Below are 18,768 nucleotides of genomic sequence, written 5' to 3'. Positions count from 1 at the left end.
TAATCATCTTTTAGAAATAACGAGGTGTATTGAGGTAAATTTGGAAGTGAGGTATTTTTGTAAATGCCAATAATAAAACACACAATAACAGTTGATTTCCAGCGGGTTTGGATTAGCGAAGCTGAACTAAAATTTATTTATAGTATTAGAGGGGGCTTGCATCTACATATACGCCCTTAGGGTCTCCCCAGATATATCGACGCGCATTCGGCAAAAGCCGTTAGGAAAAAGCTTTATGTCCGCGCAATAAGAGCGAAAAACCCGTCGACACCTCGGCAGGCGTCAGCCGATGCGAACCGAGCCGAACGACGACATTTTCGCTCTTATTGCGCTGACATACCTAAAGCTTTTTCCTATCGGATTTTACCGATTCCGCGTCGACATAATGTGGGGAAACCCTTACGCATCTATGACAAAGTTTTCAGTCACATAATTTTGACCTAGAATTTGTGAAATAACGGAATTTATAAAACCCTTTATACCTTTTCCAGGTTGACCGAGTGTTCCACAAGCTAGACTTGAACCAGGACGGCGTGATCACCATCGAGGAGTTCCTCGAGTCCTGCCTCAAGGACGACGTGATCATGCGATCACTGCAGATGTTTGACACGGCGCTATGACGGCAGACCGACACGCACGCGCGCTCCGACTTCAGGTACACTGCTGAGAGTTCTACAGGGTTCCAGGGAGCTGGCTATAGTCGTGGTAGATGTGCATGAGTTGCTGGGGCGTCGGGCGCCGCGGGGGTTGCCTTATGCGAGACTGGACGACGCTAAGGCTAATGAACAGGTAGGTATTATCACCTCATGCGAGACTGAACGACGCTAAGGCTAATGAACAAGTATAAGGTTCCAGATTCCAGCTGTAGTACACTACTGTGTTCGAGTCCTGAAGAAGAATGTGCACTACGACGGCAGACCGACGCGCACGCGCTCCGACTTCAAGTACATTGAGTTCTGAGTATTCCGCGGGGTTCCAGGTACCAGCTGTAGAGTATTCGAGTACTGAAGAATGTGATTAATGCAGATGTTCGATTATTCGACATGGCGCTGTGACGGCAGTGGATCAGGCCGCCAAGATGCCAATCGCTTACGCTCCGTAGCGATCGAAACGCAACTGTCACTGTCACACTAATATGGAAGAGTGATAGAGAGACATAATGCTTCGCGTTATCGAAGCGATAGCGATTGTAACCTTGGCTAGGCCGGCAGTTATAAATGGTATAATACTAGGTAAAGTGTAAGGTAATTTTCTGCGTAGGTTGTGGAAGCTTTTGGTATCGATCGACTGAGATTTATTATTTGCTTAAACGGCAAAAGCTAAGCTCTTTTTATTAAGGCTAACTTATCATAACATATACAGTTACCTCATGGTATAATCTTCGAAGCTCTAGTACCATGAAGTATATTTCGTATATTACTCAACCGAAGGTTCATGTCCCTGGCCTAGCTCCGACACAGTAGTATTTTTTTATTATTATTTTCTGATTGTTATTAAGGTCTCTTAGTCGATTCTGTCATTGTAGTTTGGAGAATACCTTTGGATTTGTTAAGACAATGGCCTACAGATAATATAGAATCTACTGGAGACAGTAGTTTATCCTGGAAACTGCATGTTCCAGGACGGAATCCAAGCGTCCGCTGCCCCGGCACGTGTGCCGCTGCACGCGCGCGCCGCTGCACGCGGCCGCCGCGGCGTGCTGGTCGCGCGCACGCGCGCTCGCGCGCCACTTGGCTGCACTCCAGCACTTGTACCACGTCTGGCGACCCAGGATTAACGCCAAGCTGTTTCTGGCCTTCTAAGTGGTAGCTCCCTCACTGCGCTGCAGCACTTATACCACGTGTGGAAAGTTTAAAACCCAGGCTTAATGTTAAACTGTTTCTGTCCTTCTAAGGGTGGAGTTGTCACTCGAGCGGAGCGTGCGGCGTCGCGTTTGGCGATCCAGGCTTAATACCAAGCTATTTGTTGCTTTGTCGGAGTAGACAATCAAGCGGGGCGTGCGGCGCAGCTTTCATGTTATCCGAGGGCCACTGAAAGCAATTGATTAAAACAAATATTTAGCGGTGGAAACTACTGGAAACGTCGTGTATCGTGGCCGAGCGATTAACCGGAATCTACTTAGCGCATTATGAAGCGTTTACGAATAGCGTAGGGACACCACACATAGACTGTGTACTAATTTCACTAGTAAAATGCTGCGCAATCAGCACTATTTACCTACTTTACATACTATTACTACTACAGCCTGTCTATTAAAACCCAATTTTTGTAGATATTTTAAATTGTAAACGTGGATGCAACTGATATGCAGTTGCGTTCCTATGCTAAATTAGTACGAGAGCGCCTATCTGTGGTGACCGCTCGTTGTCCTAATAATTTTATGAACTTTGTTGTATAGTAAATTTGAATGAATTTGGTTTGTTTTAAAAAGGAATGAAACAAAAGAAAAACTACTTTATTTGGTTTATGAAAGGTTCAAATTATATTGACACGGAGTGTACATTGTAATTCATACTGGGCCTTACGAGGTTAAACAAATGCAAACGCACGCTGTGCACGCTGCTCTGACGCTTGCCGCTCCGCCGGACGTTCCGCTACGCTCGCCTTGAGGCCACTACTTTCTATGTTACGTCGCTTCTTTCGTGGCCACATATAAACGGTTTAGCATGCTATTATATCGCTACAATAAGTTTTGTTTTTACCTACACTCTGATTCTAACTATCTCAGATACTAAAATGACCAGCCAGTTTACTAATTGTAGTGCATAATTATTTTCCATCGTATTTTCACGGAAACGTACGAACGTGTCTTGCTAAGTATATCAGCCAGTCTCGGTACAAAAAGTACTGAGTTTGACTGAAGTAGCATGACAAATACGAGGGTCAAACAGATCACTGTGTTATGTCTTTCCTGTAGACATACACAAGAGTTAAGGGCTATAAAGGTTAATTTTCTTATTTAACCCTTATCCACGTGTGTGTGTAGAAAAATGTACAGTTCGCGCGAACACACTAGTGTTCTCTCCTGTGGGCAATAGTTAACAGCTTGTGGGCATGTAAGTAATGATTTTATCATAGTTCTTTAAATAAAAGGAGGACCTTTCCACGTGGATAAGGGTTAAATAAGAAAATTAACCTTTATAGCCCTTAACTCTTGTGTATGTCTACAGGAAAGACATAACACAGTGATCTGTTTGACCCACGAACGTTTCCGAGAAAATACGATGGAAAACAATTATGCACCACATCTGTAGCTTGCTGCAGAAAAATGTGCGTCCGATTCTGTCCAACAACTTGTTATAGTTTTGATCTACTTTCTTGTGTATTGTATTCTAATACGACTTTTAAGATGGCTCACGCCACAGGCAAGACATCCTCCAGACTGAGCATAGTAGCTCTACCCCCTCTGCCACGCATACGGTAGTTTTACTCCATTTTCGAATCAAAAGTGTCCTTGTGTGACGTCCGTGTCTTTGAACGGACTAAACGGCACGGGACCTCGCTCACCTCGTCCCCCGCGCCCCCGTATTTTTGGATGCATCGGTTTCATGAAATAATTGCTCTAAACTCCGTCTAGAGTATTCATAGTCTATGGATACGACTTTTAAGATGGCTCACACTGGTGCATGCGAAATGAAGTGAAAGTCGTGCGTCATATACAGAGGGCCTACCGCGAACCACGTTCGACGTGTTGCCTCCCTGTCACACTTACGTACGAATTCACAAGTGAGACAGAGAGGCAACACGTCGAACGTGGTTCGCGGTTGGCCCTCAGATACGCGCCAATCACCAAGACGATAGGCACGGTCGTGTCAAAACCATAACATATTTTTAGTGAGGTTAAATAAAAACAAATATAATTTTAGGTGAACAATTTTGGAATACAAAAAACATATTTAATTTATTTAACACATTCAGGGCCAAGAACCCGACTGTCGGGTACACTGTTCGTAGCGACTACGCGCTACATACGGCGAAACCGTGGCTACGCGCTACGAGCGTAACCTGTAGCACTTAGTGGCAATGAATGTGTTAAAACAACGAAACGATCTAAACCTAAAAAAGGAATCCTAATGAAACTAAATTTGAGTCAATCCAGCCCTTATTTTGCACAGTCACCGTCCGATATATCGGAGCGGTCAAGGTGCTCACAAATATCTGAACACGCCTCTATGATCAGGGCGTTAGAGTGCGTGTTCAGATATTTTTGAGCACCTTGGCCGCTCCGATATATCTGATGGTGACTGTACCAGGTACCTACTTGCTTTCATTTCTTGACTGACCAAAATAGTACAGCGTTCTTACTAAAAACAGAAAATAGACTAATGCCTCATGTTTGGGGGTTTGAAGATATTAATTTTAAGAAAGCGCGCGTAAAATAGTAATATTAAGGTTTATTGAATTATTATTTTTTAAGTCGTTAATATTTATTTATCCGAAATGTTTTATAATTAGTTTAAAATTAATAGTGACAAGTATTAGTGAGTTGGTTTAGCAATATTGAGTATTTTATAGATAATTCGAATACCCATAGAAATATGTTGAAAAACTAACCACGATATATTTTAGTCAAACATAAATGCCATACTAGTTAATAACAGATAGTACAGACCCTTAGTATTTAGGGACTAGTGAAACTTAATCGAAGTAGACATAAAATTAATACCTGGATTAATATATTATTTCAGTAGGAATGAAATTTTTTTAGGAATAATGTCATGTTACGTTTACCCCAAAATTAAAGTAATCGAGTTTCGGAGCCGCGACCGACAGAGGGCGTAAGTAACTCATACCTATTTCCCTCGCTTTCGAAAGAGATAGACGAGTTTATGGCGAGATGGGGGCTGTTTTTGGGACATACCCCGTCTCAATCTCAGTTGTAACTGCGTCCCTCTCGGCCAGCTGACGGCCGCCGAGCAACCAGCAACAGGGTAGAGCTCCAAAGAGCAACTGGGTACCGCTTATAGTCTAGCAAAACAATTTTAACCGTTTTTTTAAAGGCGACAAAGTAAAATGTTGGCGCAAATAGTCGAAATTCCAGTTTTTCGGTTGAACTTCAAAATGGCGAAGTGAAAAGTGAAAGGCGTTTATTTCTTTGGTCAAGAGCCGGCAATCCATCGTGGCTATCAGTAAAGTCCAGCTACTAAAAGCAACATCAAACAAACATACCGAACAACGTTCTCAACGACCATTTTAGAATCGGCCAAGTCATCATAGATGGAAGCCATATTGAAAAGAAGTCATTATAAAGCAGGTAAATAAAAAACTTGGTAATAAAGTTTAAAAGGTGAAGTTTGAATTTTTATTTGCGCCGTTTGATTTTACTGAGAAATTGGTTTGCAAGACTATATTTTACTAAAATTTACTAAATTTTTGGATGTGCTTACCACGAGAACTATATTTTTGAAAAGTAAATCATTTTAAATTGCGTTCAGGCTTCTGTCCGATTTCATAAGAGTTTTTAACAGTTGAATTAAAATGAGAACATTGTCTCTGAAATTTTAAATGAATTAATGATATTAGTGATTTACTGCAACTGCATATACACTGACTCACCTAACTAAAATTAACTAATATATATATATATATTGTATACCTATATAATGTTATTGTATTGTAATTGTCTTTGAAATTTTATTTCAAACACATTTTAAGACACATTTTTATTAATCATCGTCATTACACGGTTCGATTTATCGTAGCTAAATAAAATATGACTTTTTATCCTTTTTATGATTATGAGTAATCTCAAAACATGCATTGTAAGTGCCTATGAAGGAATTACAAAAGAAATCACATAATAGTACCTATAACTATATAAGTTTTAAAATTTAATATATGTTAATATTGCCATGTATGTAAAGTCTAAGCAAGTGTATCAAGAACATCAAGACTATTATTTATACTAAATATCAATAATAATTTTAAACATCAAGCAATCGTAAAGTAATAATATGCAAATTTAATCATATCAGTCGTATTTTGGCTTTTTAGGTGTATTTAACATGTTTTATGATGGAATAAATGGGTAGGAGTCTAAAAAGTATGCCTCGGGAGCTCAAAACTAGCTCAAGATGACGAATAATCAAATACAAAATGATAAATAATTAGTTTACGATTGTCTAAAATCTAAATAATTGATGTGTTTTAAGAATATATTTTGCATTTATACTTACGTATTTATTTACACTTGAAAACTTGATATTATTTACGACGACCGGGATAAATGCGACTCTGGGGTTACTGCGTCTATTTGAGTTTTTTTTTAAACAGCGTGTATTACAAGAGCTCCCGTCATGAGTTACTTGGAAATAAAACGTAGGTAAGATTACGGGCGTTCAGACTACGAGTATATAGATAGACTCAATAGGTAATCCCATAGTTGCAATTAACCCATATACTTGCTAACCTTGTATTAAACATGACTATGGAATTGATTTGGGAATTTAATTGTGACAGAAGTTTATTAGGAATTGTTATATCGACCTTAATGACCGAGACAAATATTGTATCCACAAAAACTTTCGATCATACATATTAAGCCTGACCAATAATATATGATCATTGTCAAGAGGGCTCTGTTATTCTCATGTATACAAATACAAATGTTTTATTTCGGAAATAAATTTATAACTATTACTTTTATGCTGGCAACCACACTAGGCATAGCCTGTCCTGTGGTGGACATAATACGGACACAAGTAATAACAATAATACAATTAGGCTTAAAGGAAAAAAGGAAACAATTATTTAGTTAAAAAAGAAACGGTGAAGGATGGAATTTACAGAGATACCGTTACCAGTATGGTGACAGTTCAGTTTAATTAGTATGAAAAAATTAGCTCCAGTAAAATTCCGCAACATGGCCCGTGATCATATATTCCTGGTCAGGCTTTACCTACACAAAATAAAAAGCAGGAATTCGTATTCTGTATTGCATTTTGAATATTTTAGCGCAGAAGTTCCTAAGTTAAATATAACTTAAGGTAAGGTATAGTTTGTTTTACACTAATTTATGACTTTTTGAGCATCTTACAGACTTACGGGCATGAAAAGTATAATCGCTAAAGTCGATCGAAACAAAGTACCTTACGGGTATCATGCAAAGCGCACGTTTCTTATGATATCGACTAAAATGTGTACCCCAGAGAAATCTAATATATTTTATTATGCCGGTAATGCTCGTAAGTCTATGTACCTATGCATTCTATATTTTTTTAATATTAAAATGTATCCTTGCAATGATTTTTCTGCATTTTCACATGTCACGAAGTCACAGAACGACGTATCTTTTCTTACTTTAAAAGCATTTCTGATATCTATAGTAGTAGAGTTACAAATTATCTTATGAATAGTTGAAATTGATCTATTGGTATTATTAATAAATCAAGAATTGTTGACTGATTTGACAATTTGTAGATGTGAACAGTTTCTATAGGGCAAGATGATTTTCGGTTCGGCTTTTCTGTAACTAGAACATTTGTTTTCAAGTCCCACATTTTTATAAATATGTAATACAATCGGCCTCTTATTAAAATCTTATTGATTCACACTCAATGTCAAACAATTTCAGATATTATAAAACATTGACTGATATTAAACGCGGTTCTGCTACGGTATTTGATCGTACAGTGGCCGTCAGATATACCGGAGCGGCCAAGGTGTTCTCAAATATCTGAACAAAGTCTCTTATATCAAGACGTCAAAGTGTATGCTCAGATATTTTTAAACGCCTTGGCCGCTCATATATATCGAAGGCGACTGTACCAGCGTTGGTATGTAAGTATAATATGTAGTAACGTATATATAAAACTATTAATGTCTCTTCTAAAGATCAGTGTTCAATGTCTGAACGCAAAAGTCTTCCGATTTGGTTAGATTTGTATTTGAATTGGAAGGCAATTATAGTTTTATTTTTGTAAAGCTAATATATCAGGCAGGGCAGTCGCGGCTATGGAAAATAATCAGTAAAAATACATTCGGCGCAGATAAAAAAGTGCAAAATGCATAGGGATAATTTCTACAATGGGGTAATTTCGAAATTCGCTAGAATCTCCTAATCTAGAAGCACTTCATTGGCAACTGCAACGCTTATCGAAGCATCTTGCAATAGTAGAAAGTGATTCTATTTAAAGAAATTAGCGGTTTTTCGAAATTACCCCGCTTCCGAAGTTACCCGACAGCACCTTATCTTCAGAGGAATTACCTCATTCGTTACACTTACCCCCATTTACCTTACATTTGGAAATTAAATAATCTGAGAGTTACCGAAAAGCCGTACCTTCTGTAGTAATAATTACATTAATTAAATAAGTATATATTTAGACGACAGTTTTCATTACTATCAGTGTTAACGGCATTGGTAATGTACGAGTAGTGTGATATGATGTGAAAAGTGTGTGTTACTGTTAAAACTGATTCACACGCTTCTGGTAAAGTTCGGTAGCTCGGTTGGTTACGAGCGATCGAACCGGTCGCGAGCTTGAGTCTCACCGGAAGCGCTGAGTTTTTAAATTTTCCTTTAAATATATATTTTTTTTAATGTTAGGTTGGGGCAAGGAAACTTTGGGTGGAAAGAAATATTATAAAATCATTTTGACCTCGTGAACCGAATGGCCGATTGGAGCACAGTTTTAATGACTATATATATCGCTGGATTTCTATCGTATTGAGTCATGTCGTTTTTGCCCCATGGCATAATTAAAATCGCTCCTTTTGCCTTATATAACCTTAAAACAATTTATAAGAAAGTTAGCGATACTTTAGTATTATTTATGAATGAATGAATCGGATTGATTTCTCTTTATTATTGAAATATTGCACACATTTCACATGATTTTACTCAATAGTATAGTGATTTTGTTCTATTCACATAAGTATTATTTACTTATAGTGCGTAATGTAGGACTTTTAGGGTCCATTTTGATTTTAAATACGAATAGCTATAGAATTGCTAAAAAATAAAAGTATGAGTTAATGTTAAAGTAATGCTTTTAAATTTTACTTTTCTTTAATATTGTTTCATAAATATTTGTTCTTTATCGACAAAATAATTTATAAGATAGGGTGGGATAAGTGCGACTTTTCTCGAATTACAACGAGATATTAAAACTTAGAGCGACTCATGACATGATGGTTCATGATGGGAACTGTTTCCCTGCCAGTGTTTTCAAAAAGCGTCAATAGTAAAAGAGCAAGTTAAATAGTCGTGATTGTTCCAACCCACCATATAAATCATCATTAAATTGTTTTTAATGTTATTACCTAACTCGAACTGGTTGTACCTATATGTTTTGTATGAATTCCATGGGAATTTGGTCTTTGATCTTGGATGAATGGCATGGGAGTTGTGGTTCGTGATTATACTGAGGTAAGACGGTCCTTTAACATGTTATGTGCGTGACCTCAACTCTAGTGCCGCTGACGATACCTGGGCTATAACCGCGAAAATCGAAGTTCGCAAATTGCGGGCATTTTTCTCTGTCACTCCAAATACCCCTTCATTGGAGTAAAAGAGAAAGATCCCCGCAATTTGCGAATTTCGGTTTTCGCGGTAGCCCCTCTGAGGGTCTACCGACAACGTTGAAAAATCAACAAACGTTATCTGCCTCTCTCTCGCTCGAATATGCAAGAGCGATAGAGAGGCAGATAAAGAAAATTCAAGGTTCGTTTTTCACAGTCGAACAAATAGTGAATACGATTACTCTTCAAATGTGTATGTCTAATAAGTATAGTTCTTTCGTCTATCAAATAATGATGTTAAAAATTTAATGTTTTCTAGAGTGATTTGGAAAATTTTAAACGAAAGTTTTATGCCTTTTATAGAGTGAGAATGGAATGAATCTTACAGTGTCCGCGGGAAATATAGCCGGTCGAGGTCTGTCAGTAGAAAAAGACGCCAAATTCAAATTATCTATGGGACGATAACACTTCGCGCCTACATTTTTAAATTTACCGCTTTTTTCCACTGATGGAAATGGCTTGACAGAGTTTATGTACCTACTTACTGTAAATAATTATTATTACTTATAAATTTGTCACTGTGTCGAGACGTCCACGTTACTCTGATAGTAAACAGTTCTTCATGTTTCACGAGTGTTTCATTTCAACTAATTGTGGCTTTCCACACAGAAGGGTCCTTATGCTTCAAGTGCAATAAGGTCCATTTTATCTGAAATTTCAACAGACATTCTGATAGAAAGGTCCTTATTGCACATGAAGCATAAGGACCCTTCTCTAATGGAAAGCCACAATTTATTACCTAGTGTTCCCGTTTTTGTGCTAAAATGTTAAATCAGTCAAACAAATTAGAAATTCCCGTACTTACTAATAAAATGGCGTACGTTTCTAAATGCCTGGAAGATCCCCTTTTGGCCCTTCCCTACGGTTTTTTGTATGTAACTTTGTTAAACGTTAAATACGGTATAGATGATGATGATGAAGATGCGAGGTCATTAGCAGGTATATTGATCGAGACAACGAAATTACAACCTTATGTCGTTGCCAAAAGAACTAGTTTCATCTAAACGCCGTTACTGTCACCATAAAGTAAATATATATATGTAGTCTGTGCTGTCACGAAGAGGCATTTTCCTACTAACAAATTTTTATCTTGAAAATAAATAGAATAATTTTGTTGGTCAAGCAGATCTTGTCAGTGGAAAAAGGCGGCAAATTTGAAAATTGTAGGCGCGAAGGGATATCGTCTCATAGAAATTTGAATTTCGCGCCTTTTTCTACTGACAAGATTTGCTTGACCATCTTATAGTTTAATTGTGTAGGAAAATACATTGATAAATTGAATATTGCAATAACACATCTTAAAAAAGCATGCTTGTGTTTAATGAAACGTCAAAAAACGTCTTTGCATTGTAAACACTGCACTGCAGTGTAATTTCTTGTTTTTAATTAAATTTCTGTAATTTCAAGGCAGAATAATGTCTAAATTAGTTCACGTAGTAGATGGAGAGGCTTCAGAATCGGATTCCGAAATAGAAATTGGTAAATCGCCGGTAAGTGTAGGTATTTGCTGACGTAGGTAGCAATAGTTTGGAGGAAACAAATGTTTTCTTGGAAATCTCACTGTAACTAATAGTAATAGAAAGTATATTTATGTTCTACACTACAGACACTATCTATCAATACAGTTATTGCCATGTTTTGGTGATAGTCACTGTACAATTACGTCAATTACATACTACATAGTTTGAATATGGTTTGAATTATACCATTTATACCATTGATTTAGAGCACTAAAAGTGCGAGTAGCGTTCACGCGTACGCGATACACGGTCGAGCACGGCCGCTGCTCGCACTGTTAGTGCTTGAGAAAGGAGACCTAGGCTCTCCGAAACATGTCGCGCGAGTGACCTAAAACAAATGAGCCTACACCGTAAAATTATTCAATGTTAGTATGTCTCACAACAGTTTAAATTCGATCATTGATTCAGATATAACTGCTAATGTAACTCTTACCAAAACTGAACTACATCGTTTGATTTTGATTCTGATGATATGAAAAATCTAACTAAAGTAATAAATGGAAGCAAGGGCGTCACCAGCTGAGCTTTAGATTTTGAGATGCAAGGTATAATTTTAAATTTCATTCATAATTTCTGAATTAAAAGTGCAGCACTAAAAACACTGTGACATAGAAATGACCACAGTAGACAAGATGGTGCCGGTGGCCGCTGCAAAGGCTGCGTTCAGCTTATAGTAGGGCCGTGTTGTAGGGCTGAGATCGTGATGCACAAATGGTCTCGCCGGAAGACCAGTGCTGACTTTCAGGGCAGTATTATGCTGAGTCGAGACCATTTTGTGGTAAACTTTAACTCTTACCTATTTTATGTATATCTACTTGTAGTTTTTAGTTAGTAATACTTTTGTACCTATGTAATTTTAGTTTTAAAAATACTTGCTTCTGATTCTAATTACATTTTGATGTTAAATTTCAAATATTACTTACATCTTTTTTTCAGTCCTTGGACCTACAATCAGCGGAGGCATTTGTTGTTGCCGGAGAAGCCCCAGAGTCCGATGATGGTAAGACTACCAGTTGTTTAGGTTCCCCAAATACATCCTAGATTTAAATTAAAACTAAATTTATATGTATACAAGAAGATTAATGGACGAAATTCTTTGTGCTATACATCCTTACTTTAACCACAGAATAAAAATCAAAAAATCAAAATCAAAAATATACTTTATTCATGTAGGCCTAGCAACAAGCTCTTATGAATCGTAATAAGTAATAGTACTACCATACAGAAAGGAAACTTCCTACAAAACTGAAGTTTGACAGCGGTTCAGGGACGAATCAAGCTGTCCCTTTCTAATGTATGGCACTATTCCTTTCGGCTAATTAGGGTTGTCAAAATTCAAGTAATTATCTTATCTGTGGTGTTCCACGCAAAGGGACGTCAAGTTGTGCCAACCCCAATAATTGCTCGGAGCAATGCTGAGCCGAACGGAGCCGAGAATGGCCGAACCCTCTAGTTTCCTACTCTTGCTTTAGCGCGAGAGGTTAAACAAGAATGAACTTTGTCCCCTTGTAAAACAAACTATTATTGGTTGACAGAGGGCAGGCTGCCGACGCCCATAGTGCTGGCAGACCTGGATGTGCCGCTGCACGTGCCGTTCCAGCACCAGAACAAACTGCCTGGCTCCCTGCTGCATCAGAAGTTGTGTGAGTACACTACCTTACCTTACCGGTCCTTAAGTCTGGTCCGGTACGGATGTCTACCGTCTCCAATTCTACCTCAATTGCTCAAAGGTTAACTGGAAGAAATCCCTTAAAGGGATAAGTTCGCCTTTGTACTAATGACGAATGTTATTTTTCCTGTTGTGTTTTGATTTTTGTACAATAAAGTGTTTTACTACTACTACTACTACTTACCTACCTACGTAAGGGGCTATTCATAAATTACGTCATTTCAAATTAGGGGGGGGGGGGGGTCTGGACATCGGATGACGGTAGCATGAAGTAGGAGGAAATGGGGTCATTTGAAGCATGATTTTTGGATGATTATAGACAGCCCCTAAGTACGTACCTTAGTTTGTAAGCTCTACTAATAAAAATGTGTCCATTTGTTACACGAAATAAAAATATTCATCCATTCACTACAGCTTATAAAACAAAGTCCCCGGCCGCGTCTATCTGTTTGCGTGATTGTATGTTTGATCGCGATAAACTCAAAAACTACTGAACGGATTTTCGTGCGGTTTTCACCTAGGTATCAAGAGTGGTTCTTGAGGAAGGTTTAGCTGTATAATTTGTTAACCCGTGCGAAGCCGGGGCGGGTCGCTAGTGTTATAAATTATAATATAATAGTATAGTATAAATTATCTCAGATGAATTTTTCGGGTTCGGGTGCTAATCCGTTAAACAAAAGCCTTTGTTTCTTTTAAGAGCGCTCTACAGCACGTGCCAAAGCAACCATTTCGTTTAAAAAAGTAACTATCGTGATAGTATTAAGGTTCAAATTCATGGGACAGCTCGTTCAGAGAACAATCAGGGTGGTCTTGTTTATGGAGATAACAAAACGTGTTATCTCCGTTATGGGCTGTTTTATGAATTTGAACCATATAAATAGAAAGGTAAGTTTGCTTTTTAAACGGGCTTGTTCCCGTTACTTATGTCGGAGCTATTCGCAGTAAAGTAGTGTAACCACTGCATAAAGGAAACAATAGCTTTTGTTTAACAGATTAGGGTCCGAGCCCGAAAACTCACCTGAGATAATTCATACTATAGCAGACAGTTTTACAGAGGTGTAAAACTGATGTTTCTATTTGGACACTAATACTTGGAAATACCTACTGAAATTTTTAACGCAAGCGAAATTTGAGAGGGCCCTGAAACAAGAAGACGCCGCCCGATCTTGTTAACAGACGATACTAAAAATATTTAATATGGCCCAGAGGTGGGTCCCGAATTTGGCAGTTTGTGCTAGGTGTTTCGGACCCCAGTCAACTTTGGGAACCACTTAATGTATTTGACAATAGCAGAAACACGTTACATAAAAGACGGAATAACCCCATAGTTGCATTCCTGACGAAATTACCAGGGTTACGGGTTTGCCATTCTGTTTACAGAATTAAAAAAAAATTCCATGTATTTTTCAGTATTCATAAGTTTCATAACACCTTACCTTAATTGTCCAGGGGAATGCAACGTGTCCCTCCGAGCGACCCTGGAGGGTCTGGTGAGGCATACCACCGACATAGCTGTGGAGAAGCTGACCAGAGCTGACAAGATGCTGCTTAATGGACAGGTACTATCAGCTTACCCACAAATGTGCAAAAAACTCGTTGTTACATACAGTTAGCGGCCAGTTATGTCCTGTAATTAATCCTACTATTTTTCGTAGTTGGTGTCTCTGTATCTTTAGGTACTTAAATAAAAGTAAACAAATCATTTGTTACATTTTCGGATAGTTATAACATTTATTGATTAACCAACCAAATACAAAACCGCCTGGATCAGTCACTGAACGATCTGACTTTAACCTACATTATTTGATCATGCAATATTTTCATCTACCCTCAACTGGCTTAAGAAGCCATGTGAGGGTAGATTTTGTTTACTCTTTTTTAAATACCTAAAGATACAGACTATAGATCCCGGGCTCGTATTCATAGTCATTTATTTATAATATTTTAAATATTACATGTCGCGTTATTTAGGCATTAACTATTCAGTTGTTATATAATATTCAAATTAATTAAAATATAACAATGTTTGTAACTTCCAGGAAAGTATGCGCGCTACAAACGCAAGCCTGACGCTGGCGCGGGCGCGGCTCAAGCAAATACATACGGAGCTAGAAAACGCGCACTGCAGCAGCGCTTTACCCACTGTTAGGATTAAATAAATGCAAATCGGAATAAATAATAGTACTACCAAAGAGAATAGAGAGTATAGAGAGTTACTGTCATAATTTTATTAATGCAATACATGCTAAAAACAGAACGATCTTAATCATGTAAGTTAACTTCAAAATGGTAAACATGTTGCCATGCAGTACAATGGTAACCCGTTTATCGATAACAATTCTTTGTTTCCACGCTGCAACTCCCAGGGCAGGGGATATTGGTTGTAGCCGCGCGCGTCAGTTGACGTCTTTGACGGTCAACGGGATATATCTTGATTGTAGTGTCTATTCTGTATTATGACAGTGGAGAGACACTGCTCCTTTCGGGCATTCTCGGCTCCGTTCGGCTCAGCATTGCTCCAAGCAATGATTAGGGTTGTCACAACTTGACATCCCTTTGCGTGCACGACCACAGACAAGATAATGACTTGAATACCGAAAGGGATGGTGCCATACATTCACAGCATGAATCGCTGTCAAACTTCGGTTTAGTAGGAAGTGCAATTTCTATACGGCAGTACCAAAGAGAATTTGAAATAGAGGCGGATTGTCAAAGGAAATTATGTAGCCACAGTACATTTACTGCCATCTTTCGACAGAAGATTAAAACTGTTAGAACGCCATTTGATTTTGATCCTTATTCTTTCACTGATATGTGTTAATTTGTTAAATATTGAAATTAATGCCATCTACTCGACAATAGGCCTAAGTGAATCTTTTCGAGCGATGGCGCCATAACCTTTGCCGAAATGCCCGAAAGGAGCAGTGTCGCTCCACTGTCATAATACAGAATAGACACTACAATCAAGATATATCCCGTTGACCGTCAAAGACGTCAACTGACGCGCGCGGCTACAACCAATATCCCCTGCCCTGGGAGTTGCAGCGTGGAAACAAAGAATTGTTATCGATAAACGGGTTACCATTGTACTGCATGGCAACATGTTTACCATTTTGAAGTTAACTTAGATGATTAAGATCGTTCTGTTTTTAGCATGTATTGCATAAATAAAATTATTCTTTAAAATGAACTTGTTCTGCATTTTACGTGTAAGGTTCTGGGCTTTTCTAATGCTACCTGCTACTTGTTATTGTGACAAAATGTAATTCAATTTGTTATTGTTTTTGTTTGTTTTGTATAACTTGCGATGCTCACTGATTTACTTTTATTTTAGTATTCTCATGAAGTGAAATGTACAATTTCTTTTAAGAAAAATAAAGTTCTTTAACCATAATATCAACCTTCGTGCATTCCGACAAGGTTGATGACGCGCCGCACATGACAGGCGTGGCGTTCAAAGGGTTAAATATTGACACGGGCAAAGTGCCAAAAATATGTACGCACTAGTAACGTATGGGCAACAAGGGTGTCGATGTTTAATACTTGAGACCTTCGAGCAACACGGAAGGGAGGCGGCATTCGCACTATTTCCCCTCTGCCTAGGTACAAGATCAACTGATCTAGCGCGGGTAATAAAACTACTTGCGCTCGGATTTTTCACTAGACCGAGTCCAGACGCGCGCGTGAACACAGCAGCAGAAAAAAATCGGGCAAGTGCGAGTCGGACTCGCGCACGAAGGGTTCCGTACCATAATGAAAAAAAAAACGGAATAAAAAACGGTCACCCATCCAAGTACTGACCACGCCCGACGTTGCTTAACTTTGGTCAAAAATCACGTTTGTTGTATGGGAGCCCCATTTAAATCTTTATTTTATTCTGTTTTTAGTATTTGTTGTTATAGCGGCAACAGAAATACATCATCTGTGAAAATTTCAACTGTCTAGCTATCACGGTTCGTGAGATACAGCCTGGTGACAGACAGACGGACGGACGGACGGACAGCGAAGTCTTAGTAATAGGGTCCCGTTTTACCTTTTGGGTACGGAACCCTAAAAATGCCTAATTGCTCGGTTTTATACAACGGTTTTATGTCGTAAAAAGAAGTCGGGAACATCAAACTTACAAAAAGAAGATGACATTTCACATGTAATATTTTTTTTTACATATTACGTTTAATTACATTGAAACACTATTTTTATATTTTAGTCTCATGTAATTGTTGGATTTATTGATTTTGCTCGCCCAGTACAAATTGCGGATCGGTCGAGCGACAAATCCGACTTCTTATCTCTCAGAATACAATAAAATTCTTAGACGTAAATGTGTTAGTGTGCGTGTTGGACACTTTTGACTCGTCCGTACTAGACGTGTGCGCCGATTAAAAAATGATCGGCGGCGGCGTTTGCAAAAAAATCGGCGGCGGCGGCGTGTTTTCGGCGTGAAATCGGCGTGACCTTGACTTTCAGGTTTCTTAAGAAAAATCATTAAATTGTTGTTTTTCTTGAAAATTTGATCAATCCAGGTTGCTGGTCAGAGAACTATACGTTACTACGTATAGTTTTGAATAGGCTGTGAGTAAAATAGGGTTTGTAAATCAATATAGGATAGGTATAATAGCTTGCATTAAGGGGTAAACTGGTCAATGACATTCGATCCGATCGGTAACCCTCCATTTTCTCATGATTTCCATGGCTTATCGTATTATTTAAAAACGTCGTACTTTAACACACTCCAAATATCCTTAAAATTTGGCATAGTGACACATGACATAGTGACACACTGCTATGGCTTCCTTTTACCGGATACCGTATAGTGACATTGCTTGATTTCGGAGTAAACAATTTGGATTTAAGAAACAGTCACGGTCATAATCGTATTCGTTTATTATTTTAAAACAATTTAAACATTCAACTGACTTGCACGCGCACTCATTTCGAACCTGAAATTAGTCCGCGCGAACGTTTACTAGGAAACAGGTCAAACCTGCACAATGCGCACCTGAAAAACCAAAATGAAGATATAGTTCCGCCGGCCGAATATTCGGCGGCCGGATTACGAATATTCGGCCGATGGTCAGGCTGAATATCCAGTATTCGGTATCCGGCCATACAACCATCCGTTGCATCTCTAGTATCTTCTTTCTCGTTTTCTTATTACTGAGGATCGCGACCACATGTAATTTGTCTCCATTTTGTGCGGTCATAAGACGTGTGGACTGTACGGTGCAAACTGCCGCAAGCTGACCGACCTCTTCATAGCGTTCGTCCATCTCACAGATGCTCCAACTCGAGCACGTTTGCCATTCATTCGGTCTAAATTCATGTGTTTCTCCACATCATGCGTTGGATAATATGTCCAATGAATCTAAAGGTTCTCCCATAGCATGTTGTGAAGAGCTGAGTGTCGATATTGAGCTCTCTGAGAATGGAGGAATTTGTTCTTCTAGCTGTAGCTTCTAGCGCCAACCTTTGCCACTTCACACCTTTTGAGGCTCCATGATTCGGCAACCACACTGGAATATTGAAAAGACGACACGTCGAATACCTCTGTTCTTCCAGAACTTGTCGAGGTTAGCCATGCCAGCTCTGCGGCGTATCTCGGCGATGCAACATCGGTATTGTTTATTAAACCAAGATACTTATACAAACTAGCTCGCTTTTTCGTAACCGCCGAGTGCGTCGGTAACTTGCAGTATGTTTGCCCTGTCTACTACCATTACGTTGGTTTTGGAATGGTTGATCTTAAGACCTCTCTAAAACTTTCATCTTGAATTTTCTTCAGAAGAGCCGCCATTTCGATGAATTTCTTGTTGCCATTTCCAGCCTGCACATTTCTGCGGGGCAAGCATTTGCGCTAATCGCCAGATTGACAGTGAATCTGCAGCGTTGTCACTCTTTCTCTCTTTTTCTATTTCTCGACATTATTGGCAGTATTGGCACATGACTTTTTTAGGAAACTCAGGGTCTCTAGAGTTTTCGGACATGAATGTTCTCAGATTTTTGCTGGACTCCACTACATGAGCCCTGTGTTTTCGTTGCCTAGTTAAGAGCGCTCTT

The 18,768-nt window shown here is 38.7% G+C and overlaps 2 protein-coding genes across 2 annotated transcripts in view; both read left to right on the top strand.

The window, feature by feature from the left end:
- Positions 1 to 2,855, top strand: part of LOC134803392 (Kv channel-interacting protein 1) — a 68,358-nt gene extending 65,503 nt beyond the window's left edge. Inside the window, exons 6-7 of the mRNA XM_063776211.1 lie at positions 492 to 655; positions 1,622 to 2,855. Coding sequence (XP_063632281.1) covers positions 492 to 620 — 129 coding nt within the window. The 3' untranslated portion in view covers positions 621 to 655; positions 1,622 to 2,855. The remainder of the gene's footprint in view (positions 1 to 491; positions 656 to 1,621) is intronic.
- An 8,007-nt stretch (positions 2,856 to 10,862) lies between these two features.
- Positions 10,863 to 14,928, top strand: LOC134803401 (uncharacterized). Its single transcript, XM_063776220.1, has 5 exons — positions 10,863 to 11,012; positions 11,979 to 12,042; positions 12,578 to 12,685; positions 14,161 to 14,270; positions 14,751 to 14,928. Exons 1-5 carry the CDS (start codon positions 10,938 to 10,940, stop codon positions 14,868 to 14,870), a joined length of 477 nt encoding a protein of 158 aa, XP_063632290.1. The 5' UTR covers positions 10,863 to 10,937; the 3' UTR covers positions 14,871 to 14,928.
- Positions 14,929 to 18,768: the final 3,840 nt, after the last annotated feature.

Source organism: Cydia splendana, chromosome 26, assembly GCF_910591565.1.
Source record: "Cydia splendana chromosome 26, ilCydSple1.2, whole genome shotgun sequence".
Classification (NCBI taxonomy): domain Eukaryota; kingdom Metazoa; phylum Arthropoda; class Insecta; order Lepidoptera; family Tortricidae; genus Cydia; species Cydia splendana.
The sequence above is the reverse complement of the archived record's forward strand: the minus strand, read 5'-3'. Positions and strand labels throughout refer to the sequence as shown.

Bases quoted from the DNA above. Each gene is read 5' to 3' on its own strand.
- LOC134803401 (XM_063776220.1), top strand. From the start codon at position 10,938: ATGTCTAAATTAGTTCACGTAGTAGATGGAGAGGCTTCAGAATCGGAT. The intron at 12,043-12,577 runs GTAAGACTACCA...ATTGGTTGACAG, and splicing joins AGCCCCAGAGTCCGATGATG to AGGGCAGGCTGCCGACGCCC. The intron at 12,686-14,160 runs GTGAGTACACTA...TTAATTGTCCAG, and splicing joins CCTGCTGCATCAGAAGTTGT to GGGAATGCAACGTGTCCCTC.